This window comes from Microcaecilia unicolor, chromosome 3 (genome assembly GCF_901765095.1).
Source record: "Microcaecilia unicolor chromosome 3, aMicUni1.1, whole genome shotgun sequence".
Taxonomy (NCBI): Eukaryota; Metazoa; Chordata; class Amphibia; order Gymnophiona; family Siphonopidae; genus Microcaecilia; species Microcaecilia unicolor.
The window spans coordinates 480221088-480243055 of record NC_044033.1 but is presented as its reverse complement, the minus strand read 5'-3'; the positions used below and the strand labels follow the sequence as shown (position 1 = coordinate 480243055).

At 44.4% G+C, this 21968-nt stretch overlaps 1 protein-coding gene across 1 annotated transcript in view; it reads right to left on the bottom strand.

Moving 5' to 3' along the window:
• Nucleotides 1-21968, bottom strand: part of CD109 (CD109 molecule) — a 538537-nt gene that overhangs the window by 333540 nt on the left and 183029 nt on the right. The window contains exons 12-13 of the mRNA XM_030199046.1: nucleotides 9387-9488; nucleotides 1574-1636 (exon numbers count right to left, since the gene is read on the bottom strand). Coding sequence (XP_030054906.1) covers nucleotides 1574-1636; nucleotides 9387-9488 — 165 coding nt within the window. The remainder of the gene's footprint in view (nucleotides 1-1573; nucleotides 1637-9386; nucleotides 9489-21968) is intronic.

Sequence of the window (21968 nt, the reverse complement as noted above, 5' to 3'; positions counted from 1 at the left end):
AAATTTTAAGGGGCTTCAAAGTTAGCTTCAGAACATTTAGTACAAGAACAGTGCTGGGCAGACTTTTACGGTCTGTGCTCTGAGAAAGGCAAGGACAAATCAAACTCTGGTAAATGTGCTGTAAACTAATCATGCTTGAGCAAGACTGTCATGGTCTCTTTTGTAACCAGTTATCTTAACTCCTTGCACAGAGATTTAATTATCAACCTATTACACTGAACGCAAGGCCTTGAACCAATTATTATTAGTTATCTTTTCATATCCATCTCTCATCATCACAACCAACAGTACAGTATATGCAACCAGGGCCAATGAAAAACAAGGCAAATGGGAAAATACAGGAAGAAGCAACCTGTGTATTTATCCATAAACCTCTTCCCCTCACCTCCTCTTAGCAGTATTCTTCACTGACTTCCCAATGAACTTCCTGCTCTTCAGGTGCTATGTTCTTACCCACCCTCTTCCCAATCCAAATTTTCTTCTTTTTGACAAAATCAGCCCATAGAATCATTCTCTGTCTAAATTTGTGTTCTGCATGTTGTCTTCCCTACTTCCTGGCCTTCTTACTTCCTTCCTCTATTTCTACACCCTCTCTAGCTTGAAACATAGTCTTCCCCCTTCTTCATAGTCTTCACATGCCTTTTCTCATGCTCCTATTTTTCCCTCCTCCCTCATCCCAGAGCCCATATGCCTCTTCTTCTACCACTCTTCCCATAACTGAGGCAAATTATCCTCTCCTCATTTAATCCTCCTTTTCACACTATTGCTCTTCTCCCCTTGTTTCCTGGTAAAGACCAAGCCTTCCCTTCCACCTTTGCTCATCCAAAGTGAGGAATCATTTTTCAGGGGCCAACATGTCTCCTCCTCTGCAAGTTCCCATGTTGCACAATATCAAGGTAGAGAAATTTTTAATTTATTCTATTATTTCTCTCTTGCTGTGTACATTTTGAAGTGAAATTTCTTTAAGAGAGTTCAAAAATATATGACGAGGATATCAACTTTGCATAAAATGGCATAACTTTTGTTTGCCATAAATTGTCCTTGTGTACAAGAGCATTTATTGTTTTACCTTGCCATATTTTATTTACATTTATTAATATCAAATAGGATTAACCAATGAACAAGGGCCTGACTTTTGTTCCATAAATACTAAACTAAATGGTTTAGGAAGCACTAAAAGCACTATGAATGCCTATCTTGAAACACTTTGGGATAGCCTTGTGGCCTGTTCTAACTGCTTCAAGTTGAAGCACAGGAGATAAAAATTTATAGTCTATTGATAATGAATTGCTAGGCAAAGTGGGAGAGGGTAGCAGTGAAATAATCTTTTGTTTTTATAAAAGGTAGTGTACCCCTGGTTCAAGCTAAGCAAAAATGACTGAAATAGGCATGACCCCTGTTGCCATAACAGCAGATCTGATGGGTTCCATCACAGAACAGATATTTGTTCCAAACTTCAATCAATGGAGGGACTTGAATTCACCCAGGTCAGTCACCTAGAAAGCAGGCAGGGGATGATTCAAAAGAGGAAAGTATGTAGAAAACTTGTTTTAAGTAAAAACAGCAGAATTACCAGATAACTGAGCTCCTTAATTGGTTGGTTGCTCTGAATATTCAGTTCAAAAGATATTCCAACCTGGAAAAATATAACACATACAAATTAAGAATATAACTAATAGTTGAAACAAATCTGGGACAAAATACCAAAGTGGTCAATTAACAACATTAGTGTTATTTTACATAGAGGACTTGATGTTCAATGGAGAAATTATATCTTACCTGATCATTTTCTTTCCTTTAGTCCTACCAGACCAGTCCAGACAAGCAGGTTATGTCTGTCTACCAGCAGACAGATTTAAAAAAAAAAAGTAGTTCCATACAATTCACCCTTTAAGAATATCGTGCAGCATAGAATGTTCAGTATTTTAAATAGCAAAGCAATGGTGCTTATGACCCCTTCCTGTGGCTTATATTAAAAACTGGAAACTAAATGTGCCATTCAGGTGTTAGACTCATCAAGCAGTGAGGAATATAGTGTACTGACATACAGATATTTCACTGAGTGAGATGTGTGACATCTTAGGTTAAAGAAAGCAGTAAAGAGTTGGTAATGTATGTATTTACTCAGTGAAGTCTATGCTGTTTTTTTAATATTATTATGTTTATTACACTTGTTCACTTACCCTCCCTTCCCTCCCCCCCCCTTTTCCCTCATCCTCTTACCTCTTTTCCCTCATTTCCTTTTTTCCCTCTTCCCCTTTTCCTCCTTCCCCCTCCACCCCTTTCCTCTCTCCATTCCCACCATTTTATGTACATAACCTTGTAACTCTACCAGTAGGCAGGGCGGCAGGAAGGAGAAGAGGGCAGGGGAGAGGAGGGGAGAATCGCTGGACATGGAGGGGAGGGGAGAATCGCTGGACATGGATGGGATGGGAGGGCAGGGCCGAGGAGAATCGCTGGACATGGATGGGATGGGAGGGCAGGGCAGAAGAGAATAGCTGGAGGCTGGACATGGATGGGATGGGAGGACAGGGCAAGGAAGAAGAGAATCACTGTTCATGGATAGGATGGGAGGGGAGGGGAGATCGCGGAACACGGATGGGAGGGCAGGGCAGAGGAGAATCGCTGGACGTGGAGGAGAGGGCAGGGCAGAGGAGAATTGCTGGACTGGACATGGATTGGATGGGAGGGGAGGGCAGTGCAGAGGAGAATCGCTGGACATGGATTTGAGAGGAGAATCACTGGACATAAAGGGGAGGGCAGGGAAGAGAAATCACTTAGACAACGAGAGCCTTCCTAGGGCCCATTTCATTTTTTACGAAACAGGCTTTGTTGCTTGTATCACATATTTTAAAACAATTTTAATACCTTGGGGGGTATATGTTTTTATATTCATGATAGCATTGTGCTTATTTCAATCAATTTTTCTGTACAATTTTTGCTTCGTCTTTATTTGAAATTTCATAAATAAAAATGTTTCTACAAACTGAATAATCTTATCAATGGGGTGGAGCCAGGGTGGGGGCAGGGCTAGGATGGGTGGAGCTAGGTGGGCAGGGCTAGGATGGGGCCCCAACAAATTGGTCTGCACAGGGCCTCGCACTTGCTAAGACCGGCCTTGACCCTATAAGCTGATGCATTAGGCATTGCCATAGATGTGGCTGTAGCAGCTGGAATCATACAGGCAGATTTAGCAGCTGATACAGGCAAGTGTGGTATAGTGATATAGGTGTATGCTGCGTCTGAGGCCACCCCCAAGGATGCAATGCATGACTCCTTATAACTGCAATACAGTGAATGAGCTTAGAGGTGAGAGAAACACACACCATCACGGGTTTCCCTAGCTGGGGGATAAGGGACTCTGCACCACCAAGTTTCATCCCAGCTCAATCAGAGTCTTTATGGGAGAAGATGAGCAAAGTCCATCCAGCATTAACCCCCTGCTCAACCAAGAATAGTGGGTCAGGAGCAGGCAGTAAAGTACCAAGAAGCTGTACAGTCCACCCACCAGACCATTGGAGACAGAGAAAAATACTGAATATTCTATGCTGCACAATACTCTTAAAGGGTGAATCATCTGAAACTACTTTTTTTTTCTCTGTTTCCATCCACTGGTAGATGGACATAACCCACTTGTCTGGACTGCTCTTATCTGGATAAAAAGGATGTTCCAATTTAAAACTAATGACCTTCATCACTGTGAACTGTCCAATTAGAGTAGCACAACTGGACTTCTATAAAAAGGATGTTACTAATGTGCCTGCTCCTAATTATTTCCTGACTGAGAAAAGACAACTGGATACAGACTGAAGAGTTATTTTAGTCAACATGCAAGTCTTAAGATGAGCATTTATAAAAGGACTTGTAATGATATAAACATATATATACACGTCTTCCGTTACAACATTTATAACACAATTACAACATGCTGTTCAAACTTTCATGAAGTCAGACCAAAAGGTCCAAGATCCTTCTTCTGACATCAGAACCTTAACTGCATCTTTCAATAACATTATACAGCTTAGAAGATGGCGACCTGAAGCTCGCATGCTAAGCAGCTCTGCAGTTTCCTGGAGTTTTCCACTTACATTTTCTGCTTCTCGATGCCACACACGAAGAGAAAGGGAACGGCAAAAGGCCAACCGTCGATGGCCAGAACTTTGTCCCCCATCCAGCAAACTTTAGACTGCTATGTGACGAGCAGCCCACAGACAACAGGCTTGATGAGTCCCGGGCAGAGTGCTGGTGGAGGAACGCCAGCACTCCAGGGCCAAGAAATAACTTTATCCTCGCCAGAACTAAATCCACCTACATGTCCTGCGAGGTCTAGAGGCGACATGGAGACCCTAGCTGAGACGGAGTGCGTTTACAGCAGGGCCCAGATCGACGGTGCAGCCTCTAACCCACAGAGTTCACTAACTTGGAGTATGAATCTCCCGTGGAGGCTACATTGGGTGCCATATGGAAAGCAATCCAGGAACTAACAGTAGCAGTTACTAAGTCGACCCAAGAAACAACGCTAATTGTGAGTAAAATAGATACTCTGGAGCTAAAAACCAAAACGACAAATCAGGTTTTACAGACAGAAAAAGAAGTTAATAATATAAAGTTTACTATGGATGTTTTGGTAAAAGATAAGCTAGTAACATATCGAAAAATAGAACAAATGGAGAATCACAATAGGCGACTTACATTGAGAATATTGAATTTCCCTAGATCGGCAGGTATAACACCGCACGATTTTTTAAAAAACGATTTACTTGAAATTTTGAAGATTCCTTCATCAGCTATTACCCCATGTAATAAAATTTATTTACCATCTTCTGTTCAAAAAGGAGGAGAACCTGTAAATCTTGGGAACTTACCTCAAATACAAAGAGATGAACTAGGTGTTCATGATTTATCAGCTTTTCTAAAAGATTCATTGACTGAAGTACTTACTTGTAGGACATTAATTGTTTCACTTGTATTTGAACAAGATCTGAACTCAGTGATGGACTATACTTTAAAAATTCATCTATACCATTCTGTGGACAAAAAGTATGGATTTATCCAGATGTGGCAAAAGTGACAAGAGAGAAGGAAGCAGTTTCTGACTCAGAGAGGAAACAAGAGCTTTAGGAGCAACTTTTCAGTTAGCATATTCATGTAAATGCTTGATACATTTCCTGGGAAATAAGTAAGTTTTCTTTGAACCAAATCAACTACGAACTTTTTTGGACATGAAAAAGCTATCCAGTGGACTGATGGGAACAACTGATATAGGTTAAGAATTAGAATTTGTGGGAACATGCGGGTCAGGCCAATTTCCTCTTGATATTTCAAGTAACGTAATCTCCTTAATTTTACTTAAACCCCCTTATCTGACTTTCAAATAGTAGTATAAGGAAGAGTATAGAGGGGCATAATTGAACGCGAACGCCCATCTCCATGGGCGTCTATCTTCGAGAACGGGTACATGAAGGGGCGGGACAAACCGTATTTTTGAAAAAAAATGGGCGTCCATCTTTTTTCCGATAATACGGTTTGTGCCAGGCAAATGCATCGGATTTGTGTGGATTTGAGCTGGGCGCTATCGGTTTTCAGCGATAATGGAAACCGAAGGTGCCCAGCTCAAAAATGAACAAATCCAAAGCATTTGGTCATGGGAGGGGACAGGATTCATAGTGCACTGGTCCCCCTCACATGCCAAGACACCAACCAGGCATCCTAGGGGGCACTTGTAACAATTAAAAAAAAAGTTAACTACCTTTGAAGTCCATAGCTCCCTTCCCTTGGATGCTGAGCCCCCCAAATCCCCCCTAAAACCCACTCCCCAGAACTCTACACCATTACCATAGCACTTATGGCTGAAGGGGGGCACCTACATGTGGGTACAGTGGGTTTTATGGGCGGTTTGGAGCGCTCCCATTTATCACCACAAGTGTGACAGGTAGGGGGGGATGGGCCTGGGTCCACCTGGCTGAAGTCCACTGCACCTACTAACAACTGCTCCAGGGACCTGCATACTGCTGTGATGGAGCTGGGTATGACATTTGAGGCTGGCATACAGGCTGGAAAAAAAAAGTTTTTAAAGTTGTTTTTTTTGGGTGGGAGGGGGTTAGTGACCACTGGGGGAGTCATGGGTGGTCATTCCCGATTCCCTCCGGTGGTCATCTGATCATTTAGGGCAATTTTTTGGGACTTGTTCGTGAAAAAAAGGGTGCAAAAAAAGTGACCCAAATTCGCGCTAAAACGCCTTTCTTTTTTCAATTATCGGCCGAGGACGCCCATCTCTCCTCGGCCAATAAACACACCCCAGTCCTGCCTTCACCACGCCTATGACACGCCCCCATCAACTTTGGCCGTTTCCGCGACAGATTGCAGTTGAAGACGCCCAAAATCAGCTTTCGATTATACCGATTTGGGCGCCCACGGGAGAAAGACACCCATCTCCCGATTTGGGTCGAAATATGGGCGTCTTTCTCTTTCGAAAATAAGCTGGATAGTATATCATTTACTTTGACGTATTTTGTTTCTTCATTATTATTTCTCTGTATTTCACTGCAAGTCTTCTCTACTTGTAAAAATTATACAGCTTAACTACTGTCACCACTAGAGTAACCCTAGTGGCTGCTATCCATCTCCATGGCAGGCAAAATGCTTCTGCTCCGCTGTACCTAGATCAGTAGCTTAATATTGAGAATAGCACTGCCCTGTTTCTACTGCGCCTTGTCCCCCCCAGTTCCACCTAAGCCAACCCTTCTAATGCAGAATCCCTTAATACTACAATAGAAGACCTGCTAAAAAAATACCTAAGGAGAACAAAAAACTGTGCCTTTGAATAAACAAGCTTTTCTCTTGTTCAGAATACCAGCTTTTATCTTACATAACAACCACAAACAAACTAAATAGCAGAGGTTTCTAATGAGCCTTTTTATAGAGAAAGAACTCCACTCCCAGAAAGCTTCCCCAAACTCAGCACATTCCATTCCAAGTTTTCCACTGTATCGAGCTTATAACACAGGGACTAATATGTCCTCTCTAGATGCTAAAACTACTGCTTAAAACTCTGTGCCTAGTCCTTTGCTTCTGTTTTAGTGGTTTCATACAACCTCCCTCTCACTGGGGGTTTAACACAAGGACTGCCATACCCTCACCCTAGCTTACCCTTGTTTACTTGCCTTACGGTATTTCCACATGGTCTCCCTTCCAAGCATCAGCAAGGGCCAATCCTGCTTAGCTATGGAGATCTACTCTATAACCAGAGCTTTCTACTTCTTAGAACTTCCTGCCTGTTCTAGGAGGCTCCTCCAGCCCAAGCAAATACTTCGCCTTTCCTTGAGCCATCACATTTTAACCATCACTTCATATTATTTTTCCTTTCCTGGATGCAAACCCTCTTTCCCCATTGTCTGGGCCTTTCCTCCAGTCTCCCCCTGCTTAGGGCAACCTACTTGGCTTTGCTTCCAAACGAATAAACCAACTTTCCTTATCTTAAGGTATTTAGATTTCCTTCTACCAGGGCCATACTTTTCCTGTACAGTCTTTCCCTTCTCAGACAGCATGCTGAATTTCTAAATGCTTCACTCTCTGTATAGCTCTAACTTTACTCCCCCCAAATGGCCTAACTTCACAGTCTCCTCCTTTCCCTGGGATGAGCACCCTGCAGCTCCAAGGGAACAGCCTGCTTCCAGCCTTCTCATGACAGGCTTCTCATTTATACACCAGGCTCTCTCTCTTTTTCTGTTTGCAGGCTTCCAATATACAACCTGCTCCCTTGCAAAGGCTGGCAGCCATGCCCCTTTGATACCGCTGCCTTGAGAGTTAACAAGACTAGAAGCCTACCTGTAGAGAAAATGGGCTAGAACTATCTCTCCAAATGGCTGCTCAAAACCTTATGCCAGCATTAGAGACAATTAGCATCAGACTAGAACATATAATGTTCAGAATGTTCTAGCGCAGGAAACAATGTGCATGCTAAATATGACACAAATTGTATTTAAAAGTACTCAAATGGATGTTAATGAGGTAATTTGGTATTCCCTCCCAGTGTTTAGAGAACAGCGCAGAAACAAATTTTGCCCTTAACGCTGGAAACTTACCGCCAGCTCGGGCCCTTAACGGAATTCAAACATGCGTGGGATAAACATAAAGGAATCCTGTTCAGAAGGAATGGATCCTCAGAAGCTTAGCCGAGATTGGGTGGCAGAGCCAGTGGTGGGAGGCGGGGCTGGTGGTTGGGAAGCGGGGCTAGTGCTGGGCAGATTTCTACGGTCTGTGCCCTGAAAATGGCAGATACAAATCAAGGTAAGGTATACACAAAAAGTAGCACATATGAGTTTATCTTGTTGGGCAGACTGGATGGACCGTGCAGGTCTTTTTCTGCCGTCATCTACTATGTTACTATGTATATCTTCTACTCTGGCATGGACATCGGATTCACTGGTCTGTTGCTATTTGGATTATCATTGAACACTTAAATATTGCATTACATTGCCTACCTTCCAATATTTAAAAACAGTGGTAGGTTACCTCATATATAAAACACCAACATAAAGCTATAAGTAAGTCCAACTCTGGAACTTTTCCACAGAACAATTAAAAATTAGAACTTATTATGGTTTATTAACATTTGATAAAAAAAAAAAACCCTGTTTTCAGTTAGGAAGGATAGTTACAAAGTTTTAGTCCATCAAAATTTACAATGCGAGTCACTAACCTGTAGCATCTCAGTATAGCAAGTTAGTACTTTATGTGGTAAATGTAATTTTGTGTTGCTACAGGGTTTTCTAGCCCATTATAAACCATAAAGTTGTATTTCTCTGTTTATCACCCTCCTCTCACCTACCCACCCCCATCCTGTTAGACTATCACTGAAATGCTTTGATGTTCCCATGCATACCTCCTACCCACCCCCACTCTGTTAGACTGTCAATGAAATGCTTAGATGTTTCACTTATATATACTGTCATCTACCACATTTGCCTATTTCCGATCTGACGAAGAAGGGTAACCTTCGAAAGCTAATCAAGAAATGTATTAGTTATATCCAATACAAAAGGTATCATCTTATTTTCTTTTCCATGTTTTATTTTGTTTGATTTCTATTGATTTCCTTTAATAATGTAGAAACCACTTTAAGATGTATTGTTTTCCATAAATAACACAGTTGTGAGGTAAATGCAAGCTGCATTAAACATTTTGCATAATATGAGCTGCTCTGTATGCATTTTGATGGGTACTGTGGTAAGAATTCATGCTTTAAGGACAAATAATGCATATTCTTACCCATACATGCACCTCATTTGGAAAACAATATGCCTTATTCCCTTAAGGCAGAATTCCTTCTAAATCTTGTTCATCCTTCTACCACCAGCTAATATATATAGCATCACATCTATTACCTTAATATCTTGGCTTGATTTTTTAATCTGGATGTAAGTCATGTTTGGAGAGTTAAACACATCACTAACTGATATACGATTAATGGCATCAAGAAAATGAGCCTGAAAAACAAAACAAGCTGTTAAACTTAATTATGACAACAGTGTACACAAGTTGCTCTACATGAATGAAAATTGCCTTGGAGGTACCAATGAAGAGGTGTGAGTTAGATCAAAAATAAACAAAACATTAAGGGGGAAGCTATCAAGTTGTATTAGGGCAATAACCTATGTTATTTGCCCCTTAACATGACTTAAAAGGGCACTAATACAGGCTGTCATGCCCAAGTGTAGCACTCTAAGTCATGAAAGGTCAATCATAATGAGATGCAAATCATGCAAATGTATGTAAAGCAGCTCATTGCTATTTAAATTCAACCACTCAGCTAGTGATGAACAGTTGGTGCACAGCACAAGTCACCTTATAGCCAGTAAAATAACTCCTTTACCACCTGGGAGCATGGGGCCTCAATGCCATAGCCCAATGCTCCCAGGCTGAATTTTTTTTTTTTTAATAAATTTTAAACTTTACATTTATGCAAAATACATAAATCATAGAATATACAGAAAAATATAATGAAATGAAAAGTAATATTTTTATCCAGGCACTATAAAGTAAATATCAGTTAGTCCACATTAAGAGGATCCAAGAACTAGGAACTTAGAACATTTATAACACAGTTACATTTGTGTAGGAAAACATTTTCTAAGGGATGGAAGGGATTAGAGTTAGCGCAGCCGATTTAGCGTATAAGCCAGGGGTAATGCCAAGTTACTCTTTACTGACAATAAATTCTAACAGCTTTCCCGGATCAAAGAATATATAATTGTTAGATTCCAAAGAAATATAACATTTACAGGGGAACTTAAGTATAAAGGTCCCTCCCAAATGAAGGACCCTTCCCTTCATCGCTAAGAAGTCTTTTCTTCGTTTTTGAGTATCTCTAGAGAGATCAGGGAAAACTTGTATCTTAGACCCAAGGAAAGGAGTATTGATGTGGCGAAAAAAAGTCTAAATACATTATTTCGGTCCAGCTCTAGAGCAAATGACAGTAGCAACGTTATCCTTTCAGTAATAACTTCCAAAGAGCTCTCGAGGAATTCCGTTAAATTTAAACCAGGTTGATTAGTTTGACGAGGTCTTCCCGTTCCAGCTCCAGAAATATACTGCACTTTAGTTAATGGAGGAAAATTTTCTGAGGGTAAACCCAGAACTTCAACAAAATATTTCTTTAACATTTCTTTAGCAGGAACAAGAGGAGACTTAGGGAAATTCAAAAATCGTAGATTACTCCTTCTCAATTGATTTTCCATATATTCAATTTTTCTTTTTTGGAAGTTATTGTCCTTGATAACAGCTATCGCAGAAGTTTTAGCAGATAGTTCCCAGGCTGAATTTTAAAAAGACAAACTCCCCCCTCCCCAAATCATCATCCCAATCAAGACTAACACCCCCCCCCCCCATCACCATCCCCACCCCCCTGATCAGAAGCCCAACTCTCCAAAGGACCTCTACCCTGACACACGTGTGGGTCTAGAAGCACAATCCTGGTGGTCTAGTGGGTCTCCAGGCAGGAACAATCCTCAGTCACTCCTGCTTTTGCTGACACAATCAGCCAATATGAGATTCCTAGCAGTAGTCTCAAGGTACCACCACATTATAGGTCATATTTTCACTAGGGACGCCATATTGTACTTCTGAAGGAATTCTGTGTGTCTGCGCAGTGCAGAATTTGCACAGAATCCCGCAGACGTGCAGAATCCTTGCTCTGAGGCTGGATGGCCTCCTCCCCCTTCCCCCCAAACCTCAGTGGGCTCTCCACAGCCTGTGGCAAAGGCAGGAAGGCAGGCTGACTCACCTACCGCTCTTCCAGGCCTACCTGGTGGTCTAGTGATCTCTTCGGGGGAAGGAAAGAGCCCTACTCTTTCATACTCACTGCTGCCGCTCTCTGGCTCTTACCACTGCTTTTTCAAATTGGCAGCTGAGACTTCAAGCAGTGATCTAGTGAGATTGCCACAGGAAGTCTCAGCAGCCATTTGGAAAAAGCAGCAACATGAGCCAGAGCGCAGCAGCAATGGGCCGGGCAAGAAAGAGTGGATACTCTCATGCAGCCCCTACTTCACGGATGAGTGAGGGGGCAGGCTGAAAAAAAAAACATATTGATGGCCTGTGGGTGCAGGCAGGGAGGGACCTATAAAAAAAGGGGGGGGGAGAATGCTGTGGGTATGTAGATGGTTTATAAAAAAATGTGGAGGGAGAGGCCGTAAAAAAAAGTGGATGCTGTGGGTGTGTGGGAGGGGGTGTAATAAAAAGGTGTGGGTAGGTGGAAGGGGGCTAGAAAAAATATGGATGCCATGGGTGCTGGGAGGGGGCTGGGAAAACTATAGATGTATCTATGTATGGGGGGGGGGGGGCTATAATATTGGAACCTGCAGGGCTAAATAGTATGATTGATTGGCAAGTTTTTTACTGATTAAAATGAATGAGTAAAAATTAAGTTGCAGACACAATTCCATTTGCAAGACCAGATATATAAAACAGAAGATTTATTTTGAGCAATGGAGTATGATAGACGTCTGCAGGATCCAATATTGCAATTAAACAACATGAACACAAAAGTTGAGTGCTGTAGCTTTATCAAATTGGCACTTTGATACTTGTAGCCTGTTTGCACATAGAGATTTTGAAGCACCTTAAATGTTTGCACATATAAATGTAAAGAAACAAGGAGTTTTGATCCCCATGACAGAAACGGATCAACGGCTTAAATCAATGCCAGTTATCAAAACCCAGGATTTTAATCAGAGTGGTTTCTGAGGGATCTTTTCAAAAAAATTTCAAATAATTGAATGAGCTCTAGTCTTTGGATTAGCTTGTCAATAACCAGTAGTCTTGAGCATTAGTATAGATTTATCTTATTATACACTGGTCTTACTGCATATTTGGATTTTGGTTTAGTACAACTGTAGACCTGTGTACGGGGGGCTCTAATATTGGTTAAATTCTGACAAACTTGCAGAATTTGCAACTTTTGTGCACAGAATTCTGCAGAATTTGTACATTTTGTATGCAAAATTTTGAGGGGTTTTTTGGCGCAGAATGGCAGGAGTATTACTGGCTGATGGTGCTGGCAAGGGCAGGTCCAACAGGGGATCACCTGTACAAGGGCAAGTATAAATATTTATGCCTCTAATATATGCACCATTTCTTCTACCTTTGCTAGTATTTTATAGGTGCTTATGTGTCTTTATAAATTAGTACCTATGTAGGCACTCCCTTATCAAACTATCTTCAATGAGGACAACTGGGTAGACCGGCCCAAGTGAAACTATACCCTTGAATGCAAATAAAGTAAGTGCCAGTTTTCACAGAAATCTGTTAATACCAGCTAAAAGTACGACGTATTTCTGGGGAAATTTAGTTTGGCAGAAATCAGTGCAGACATTGCCAAGTGCACTGTCATTTTAAGTCCTTGAGGCAGTGCCCATACCATGCATGCATGGGTGCCTTCCTGCCTAACATGGAAACACAGGACCAGCAGTACAGTAAAGCTAAGACAACAACTCCAAGTAGAAGTGGACGATATGTGAGAATATATGCCTGCTGTCCTCAGAGAACACTTGCTATAGGTAAGTAACTTAGCTTTCTCCAAGGACAAGCAGGCATAATAAATATTCCAACATGAAGGATTCACTAGCTACCAGGATCACAAAATAAATGACTTTTAGGTAACTAAGTAAGTAGTGAGCCTGGTGGAAAAAAAGGGCCAGAGGGTGGAGTTGACTTAAGTAGTAAAAAGGTTTTGCAGGCTGCTTATCCTACATAGAATTTCAGAGAGTGCTGGGGAGGAGCCAGCTGTCTTGGTATATGTGGGTAACAATGACATAGGAAAATGTGGGAGAGAGGTTCTGGAAGCCAAATTTAGGCTCTTAGATAGAAAGCTCAAATCCAGAACCTCTAGGATAAAATTAATTCTTACCTGATAATTTTCTTTCCATTAGTCCCAAAAGATCAATCCAGAGACTGGTGGGATGTACCTCTGCCAGCAGGTGGAGATAGAGAGAACTTCTGAGGCTCACTATATGTGGTCATACGCAGCCACCCAAACCTCAGTATTGTCGCTACCATAGCCATGTGGCCCAACAAACCACGATCCCAGGGCCATTCTCCTGACCCCACTGGATTGAATGAAACCCTACAACTGCCAAAGCGGGAAACAAGAACACAACATCAATGCACAGGGTGGGGCCTCTGGATCGATCTGTCAGGACTAATGGAAAGAAAATTATCAGGTAAGAACTAATTTTACCTTCCATAGCATCCCACAGATCAATCCAGAGACTGGTGGTATGTACCTAGGCAGTCATTACTCAGGGCAGGGCCCCGAGATTCTAGGTGCTATGACAGACGCCTGAAACGCAGTGTCCGCCCTAGCCGCCACATCCGGACGATAATTTTGAAAATGTATAGACCGACTACCATGTCGCCAATCTGCAAATCTCCTCCAAAGAGGCCAGATGTGATTCCACCAATAAAGTCGCTAGCACCCTAGTCGAATGAGCCTGAAAGTGAAGCAGCGGATCTTTCCCGGAAGAAATGTACGCGGAAGCAATAGCCTCCCACAACCAACGGGCCACTGTGGCCTTAGAAGCCTGTTGACCCTTCTTGCCCGGAAATCCGAGGGATAAGCCTCCTTACAAAAGGCCGAAAGGTGGATCTGTTGATTCACATGAAAGCGAGACACAATCTTGGGTTAGAACGAAGGAATCATTCGTAGAGAAACCCCCGCCTCAGTAAACTGCAGAAAGGGATCCCTACAAGACAGGGCATGCAACTCGGAGACCCTCCAGGCCGAAGCTATAGCTACTAGGAACACGGACTCAACGCGAGATCCTTTAACGATAACCAAGACAGAGGCTCAAAGGGAGGCCGCTGAAAGGCTCGCAGCACCAAATTCAGGTTCCAAGAGGGCAAGACCAGCCTGAGCGGTGGTCGCAGATGATTCACTCCCCGCAGAACAACGAACAATGTCTGGGTGAGAAGAAAGGAACCTTGAAGACGCCCCCAAAAACACACCAATGCCGCCACCTGTACCTTCAAAGAAACCAAAGACAGGCTGACCCAGGAGAAAGGTCCGCTAAACTTGAGCGTAAGCTGTAGAAGTGGAACGCTTCCTGGCTTGCAACATAGTGGTAATCACTCTGTACGGATACCCTTTCTTTCTTAAGCGCGCCCGCTCAAGAGCCAGGCCGTAACACCAAAGGGGGAGGGATCCTTCTTGACAATTGGGCCCTGATGTAGCAACCCTCGACTTACCTGCACATGCAGCAGACTGGTGACCTGCAGACAAACCAAATTCACGTACCACGGACGGTGGGGCCAATCTTAAGCCAGCAAAATCACCCGTCCCGGGTGCCAAGCAATGCGTCCCGTTACTCTGCCCACCATGTGCCACGATGGGAACATATAAAGGAGATGGGACCGAGGTCAAGGCTGTAGCAGCACATTGATCCCCCTGGACTGGGGATCCCTGCCTCTGCTGAAAAACTGTGGGACTTTCGCATTGCACCCTAATGCCATGAGGTCCATCGCCGGAACTCCCCACCAATCCGTAATCTGCGAAAAGACTTGATCAGAGAGCTCCCACTCCCACGAATCCAACAAGTGGCAACTCAGAAAGTCCGCCTCGATGTTCAGTGACCTGGCTATATGAGCTGTCGAGAGCAGGGGAATGCTGCGTTCCGCCCAGAGGCAGAGAAGAGCCGCTTCCTTGGTTAGGGAGGCACTCTTGGTGCACCCCTGACGGTTGACATAGGCTACCACCGTCGCATTGTCTGAGAGGACACGGACCGGCTTGCCCTTCATCAGAGGGTAAAAACCCCGCACTGCCACCTTGATCACCCGTACCTCAAGCCAATAAATTGACCAGGAGGCCTCCGCCTGAGACCAAGCTCCCTGTGCTGTCTGACCCAGACAATGATCTCCCCAGCCCGCCAGACTGGCATCCATTGTCACCACAATCCAATCTGGAATCGCTAGGGGCAGCCCCCGACTTAGATTGCTCGGGCGCAGCCACCAACGAATGGCCATTCGGACACCCGGAGCCCAGGGGAGCCGCACTGAATACTCCTCCAAGAGGGGGGGCAATCGATGGAGAAGAGAACTCTGAAGGGGCCGCATATGACTCTGAGCCCACGGTACCATGTCCAACGTGGCTGCCATGGAGCCCAAGACCTGTACATAATCCCAGGTCCTAGGAGCCTGCATCTGCAACAGATTCTGTATTTGAGCCTGAAGCTTTTACTTCCAGGACTCTGGCAGAAACACTGCTCCTGTCCGAGTATCGAACAGCACTCCCAGATATTCCAAGGATTACGAAGGCAGCAGGTGACTTCTCCAAGTTGACTATCCAGCCCAAAGAGCGTAGACCGACCACTTTCTCCGTCGCTTGCATGCACTCCAGATAGGAAGGGGCCTGGATCAGCCAACTGTCTAAGTAAGGGTGCACCCGCACCCCTTCCTTCTGAAGAAAGGCCGCTACAACCACCATGACCTTGGAAAAAGTTCTTGGAGCTGTCGCTAGACTGAAAGGCAAGGTCCAAAAATGAAAGTGTTGACCCAAGACCACAAAATGGAGAAACTGGTGATGAGGGGGCCAAATGGGAATGTGCAAGTAAGCCTCCTTGAGATCTAGGGAGGTCAAGAACTCCCCCGGCTGAACTGTTCCACAACGGAATGGGGCATTTCCATGCGAAAGTGACGCACTCGCAGGGTCATGTTTACCCCTTTCAGATCGAGCACAGGCCGATAGAATCCGCCTTTTTTGGGCACCACAAAGTAAATGGAAAAACGACCCAAAAAACATTCCTGTACTGGCACGGGAACCATAACCCAAGGGTGAGCAACCCTGGGAGAGTCTCTTTGACCACTGCAATCTTGTGCGGTGCTTTGTAAGGAGAGTCCACGAAAGACTCTGCGAGCGGTCAAAAGAATTCCAACTTGTATCCATCTCGCACCACTTCCAGAACCCATTCGTTTGAAGTTACCCTGGCGCACTCTCCCAGAAACAAGGACAGCTGTCCTATCAAAGCTTGGAGATAGGCCAGGGCCCCACCCTTGCACGTGGGGTCCAGGTGCTGCTCTCGAGGAAACACCACCTGAGCGACGATCCCCATGAAATAGCTGTTGCTTTTGGGAAAAACGCGGTTTCCCAAAAGAACCCAACCTACCCGGCCGATAATAGCGAGCCTCTCTAAAATGAGAGCATGCAGCTCCAGCCCGAGGACCAGACTTCGGTTTATCTTCGGGCAAACGATGCCCCTTGGAGTCTCCCAGGCCTTGACAATCTTGTCCAACTCCTCACCAAACAGATACATACCTTTGAAAGGTAAACGCATCAACTGAGACTTAGAAGCCATATCAGCTGACCAATGATGCAGCCATAACCAACAGCGTGCTGAGACTGCGAGGGGGACTTCCTTCGCCAAGGCCCGTAGTAGATCGTAGAGGAAATCCACCAGGTAAATGGGACCCACCTCAAGAGATGGCAAAGCCTCAACCATCTCTTCCATGGACGTCGCCTTCTGTACCCACAAAAGACACGTTCTGGCCGCATACGAACCACAAACAGAAATCTGAAGCGCCAGCGCCGCCACCTCAAAGGACAACTTTAGACAAGACTCTAATTTCCTGTCCTGAGGATCTTTGAGGGCTGTACCGCCCTCCATGGTTAAAGTGGTCTTCTTAGTAACTGCAGTAATTAAAGAATCCACTGTGGGAAGACACAAAGTCTCCAATTCCCCCTCCGGGAGTACATAAAAGTGTGCCATGGCTCTCACCACCCACAAACCTGCCTCCAGCGTGTCCCATTGTGCCACAATAAGGGCCTTCATCGCCTCTTGGATATGGAAGTTTCTGGTGGGTCTCTTGGTCCCCGACATTATGGAAGGAGTCACTGCGGTCAAGGGATAGCTACCCTGAAGAGAGATGTTTAAAACCTCCAAATCCTGCACAATAAGGGCTGAAAGTTCCTCCTGGCGAAAAAGCCACACTGCTGTAGGATCATCTCCACTCTTTGGAGTTAGCTCGTCCTCCTCAAACATATCAGACCTGGCCTACCGAGAAACAGATGATAACTGACCATCATCCGCCTCCGAGACCACCGACACCGCTTGTAGGTCTGTGGTTCCAGATGCGGCCGCTTAGGCAGTAAGGGGTGACACAGGCCACCTCCCCCGAGGGGGCCTCAAGAGCTGCCTTAGCGGACTGCCTACCGAGTGCTTAAGGAGGAAGGCTTTGTATAACAAAAGAATAACTTCAGGGGAAAGGGGGTCTTCCGTTCTAAAATACCTTTCCCCTGCCTGCAGCACCTCTGTCTCCACTTCAGAGACAGGCACAGGTGCGAATGAAGCATGAGGCAAAACCAAAATGGCACCGGGAGAGGACTGCCCCGGAGGGACCTGGCACGAATGAAGGCGTGCTGAAGCTCCGAGAGACAGAGCTCCCCTGCCCACTCCTGAATCCTGGCCAGACAGAAAAACAGCATCCGCTGACGCGCGCACTGCTGGGCTGAGAAGGGCAGCAGCCAACAAAGCCCCTTAAGTTCTCGGGCAGAAATGGCGCCAAAATCCTCCTCCCCGAAACCACCACAGCAGCGCTGTAGGAGGCCGCCGACTCTGAAGCCGAGCGTTCCACATGCTCCGTGCGGCTCCCGACGTCAGCCGGATGTTCACCATCCAGGGCCTCCCGAGGGCAAACAAACTCCAGGAGCAGTGCTTCACCATCTCGGAGGGAGCCGCCATAGGACCCCGCAGACCCCTTCCCCACACACTCACCACCTCCACCAGCAGGAACGAAATCCTGCTGCCTGACAGCACTGGAGGTTTTTTTAGTTTTTTTTTTTAACAAGGCACTAATCCTTGTGTGGCTGCAGAAGGGGTCCCAAAAGGGCAGTGGGGACAGGAAGGGAGGGACCTGGTGCCACCAGGTATACCCTGCTCACCAGAGAAGGTAGCTCTCAACCCCCTAAGGAAGGCTCAACTCGTCCCGAGGGAACGGGTGAGGAGCATCTCAAAAAAGATATAGTGGAATTAGAAAAGGTGTAGAGAAGGGCGACAAAAATGATAAATCAGATGGGACGACTTCCCTATGAGGAAAGGCTAAAGCAGCTAGGGCTCTTCGGCTTGGAGAAAAGACGGCTGATGGGAGATATGATAGAGGTCTATAAAATTATGAGTGGAGTGGAACGGGTAGATGTGAAGTGTCTGTTTACTCTTTCCAAAAATACTAAGACTAGGGGGGCATGCAATGAAGCTACAAAGTAGTACATTTAAAATGAATCAGAGAAATGTTTTCTTCACTCAATGTGTAAGTAAACTCTAGAATTCGTTGCCAGAGAATGTGGTAAAGGCGGTTAGCTTAGCGGGGTTTAAAAAAGGTTTGGACAGCTTCCTAAAGGAAAAGTCCATAAACCATTATTAAAATGGACTTGGGGAAAATCTACTGCTTATTTCTGGGATAAGCAGCATAAAATGTTTTGTATTTATTTGGGATCTTGCCAGGTATTTATGACCTGGATTGGCCACTGTTGGAAACACGATGCTGGGCTTCATGGACCTTTGGCCTGTCCCAGTATGGAAATACTTATGTGCTTAAATAATCTTCCTCCTTTTTCTCTCCTACATTGTTTGGGGGTCCAGTACCCCCTCACCCTCCCTCCACAACATTATTTACACATCCCTTTCCCCTTCCAGACATGCAGTTTATGTGGGGGGGGGGGGGGGGGGGGCAATGAAACCCCTCACCCCACATCCCCAAGCTAGGTTTGAACCTAATTCATATTTAATCTGGTTTCTAAATGTCATAAATACATAAGTAAATAGATAAATAGAAACTGCAGTTCATGAGAGTGGGGTGCCTCCACACCCCCCAAACTAGGTTTCAACCTAATTCAGTCCCTCAAAAGGACACACTGATTATGATTTATAATAAATTATTACTCTATCTATTAAAAGTTATTCCATTATTATACATTCACTGTGTACATCTGTATGCTGTCACCAAGTAGAGATAGAACGTTCCGTGATGGATATCCCTAATCTGTTAGGGTCAAAGGATACAAAAAGCTGAGCGGACTTCTGCTCCAGATAATATGCTAGAGCATTTTTGCAGTCTAAGGTATGCAGTGCTGCTGTTACAGGATGAAAGTAGAAGACAGGAAGTACAATGGACTGATAGGGGTGGACTCCAAGTCCACTTCAGGGAGGAATTTCAGGTGGGTTCAGAGTATAGCCCCATTGTGGTAAAACCCGATGTAATGTTCGCTTACTCTTCTGGTAGAAGAACTATTAAGAATACTACTTTATACGTAAGGAACTTCAGAAAACAGAACAAAGTGGCTCAAAAGGAGGTATCATGAGAGCTGAGAGGATGACACAGATACCAAACCACAGGCAATGGCTTGATAAGAGGTTTGATATGAAATAAATCTTTCATGAATCTTACTATGAGGGAATTAACAGAAACTGGTTTATTATCAACCTTGAAGTGAAGGCACTCTGACTGAATTTGTTTTGAGGCCAGAATTTGAAAGATGGAGGAAGTATGCATATAAATGATCACATACAATTAGTTTATCTTCTTGGGCAGACTGGATAGATCATACAGGACTTTATCTGCCATCATCTACTATGTTACTATTCCATAAGGGTAGGAAGAGAGGCAAGTGCTCTGGCTGAACACCAGAGGGAAAATCTCTTCCACTTGAAATGGTAACATGTTTGTGTAGGTAGTTTTCTGGAGGATAGGAGTATCCTACATACAAATCAGGAAGATTTAAGGAACACAAATCTATGTCATCAGGAACCAAGCTGTTAGTGTTAGAGAGTGAGAGTTAGGAAGGAGGCATCCTTCATTCTGTGTTATTAGGGTTGGAAAAGGATCTAACTTCAATGGTACTCTGGACGATAACTCTAGGAGGAGAGGGAAACAGATTTGACAAGGCTAGTAGGGAGAAATTAGAATCATGGTACCTTGGTCTCAACGCAGTTTGAGAAGAGTTTTCCCTATGACAGGTAGGTGAAAAGCCGTGGATCACGAAGGCATCTGAGGTTGTATAGTTAGGTGCATAAATCCTGGAACAATAGTGGGTAAGCTTGCTGTTCTTAGAAGAAATTAACAAGTCTATTGCTGAGGGTCCCCCAATGCTAGATTATTCTACAGAGATGCTGAGGGACCATTCGTGAGGCTGAAGGACTCTGCTCAATTTGTCTGCCACAGAATTCTGTTTTCCAGCATTGTAAACAGCTCTTAGAAAGATGTTTCGTGAAGCTGCCCAGGTCCACATCTGTATGGCTTGCTGACAGAGGTGATATGAACCTGTTCCCCCTTGATTGTTTAGGTAATACATTGCAAACTGGTTGTCTATGCAAACGAGTATTACCTGATCGAGAATGCAATCGCGAATTGGGCATTCCAGACTGCCCAATTCCAGGGGATATGTCGTCATTTCTTCTGAGGGGACAAAGAAACTTGTGTGTGGAGAACATTGAGGTGAGCACCCCAACCTACCATGGAAGCGTCCATGGCCAGACTCAGTATTTTGTTTATTCTCTATTGGGGAAGGAAGGCCATGCCCTGAGTAATATGAAGGAGAGCCCCTATGAACCTGAACCTGTTGAAGATGTGATTTGGAGTAAATAAACACAACCTGAGGAGATCTAGAGGGCTGATGGTGGACAGAACAGAGGTGGGTGCAGACACTCGGGAGTCTGCCTTGATTAACCAGTCGCCCAGATAGTGGAGCACGTGAATGCTCCAAATGTGAAGTGCTGCTGCTATCACTATCAAACACTTTATGAAGGCTCAAGGAGATGAAGCTAAGCCAAATGGTAAAACCTAGTACTGATACTGGAGAGTGCCAGAGCTGAAGCGGAGGAACTTTCTGTGAGCTGGGAGAACACGTATGTGTATGTATGACTCTTTGAAACCTAGAGAGGAAAGCCAATCGTTGAGATGTATCATGGGAAGTAATGATCCTAGGGAAACCATGAAGAATTTTTCTTTGAGCAGAAACTTGTTTAAGTCTCGCAGATCGATAACTGGATTTATTCCCCCCCCATCCTTTTTAGTATTATAAAACATCTGGAATAGAACTCTTGACCCAGTATAGCGAAGGAACTGATCTCTATTACATTCTACCAGAGGAGGGCCGAGAGCTTCTCTCAAAGTAGTTTTATTTGGAGGGAGCTGAAACAAGACTCTTAAGGTGGATAGTCGAGAGGTCTTCTTTTCCAAAGCAGAGCATAGCCATGCTGGATGCTGTATAGCACACAACAGTGGGAGGTTATGAGAGGCCACCACTGTTGAAGACTCCCCCTGACTGGTAGATCACTTGGCATAGACAACTGTACGGTGGCAATGTGCTCTAGGAAGGAGTGAAAAATTGGGCTGCTGTTTAGAATGAGAAGGTGTCTGGGATTTTTGACCCTGCTGCTGCCTTAGACGTAAACGCTGAGGCATAGTCCTTTAAGATGGAGAAGGAG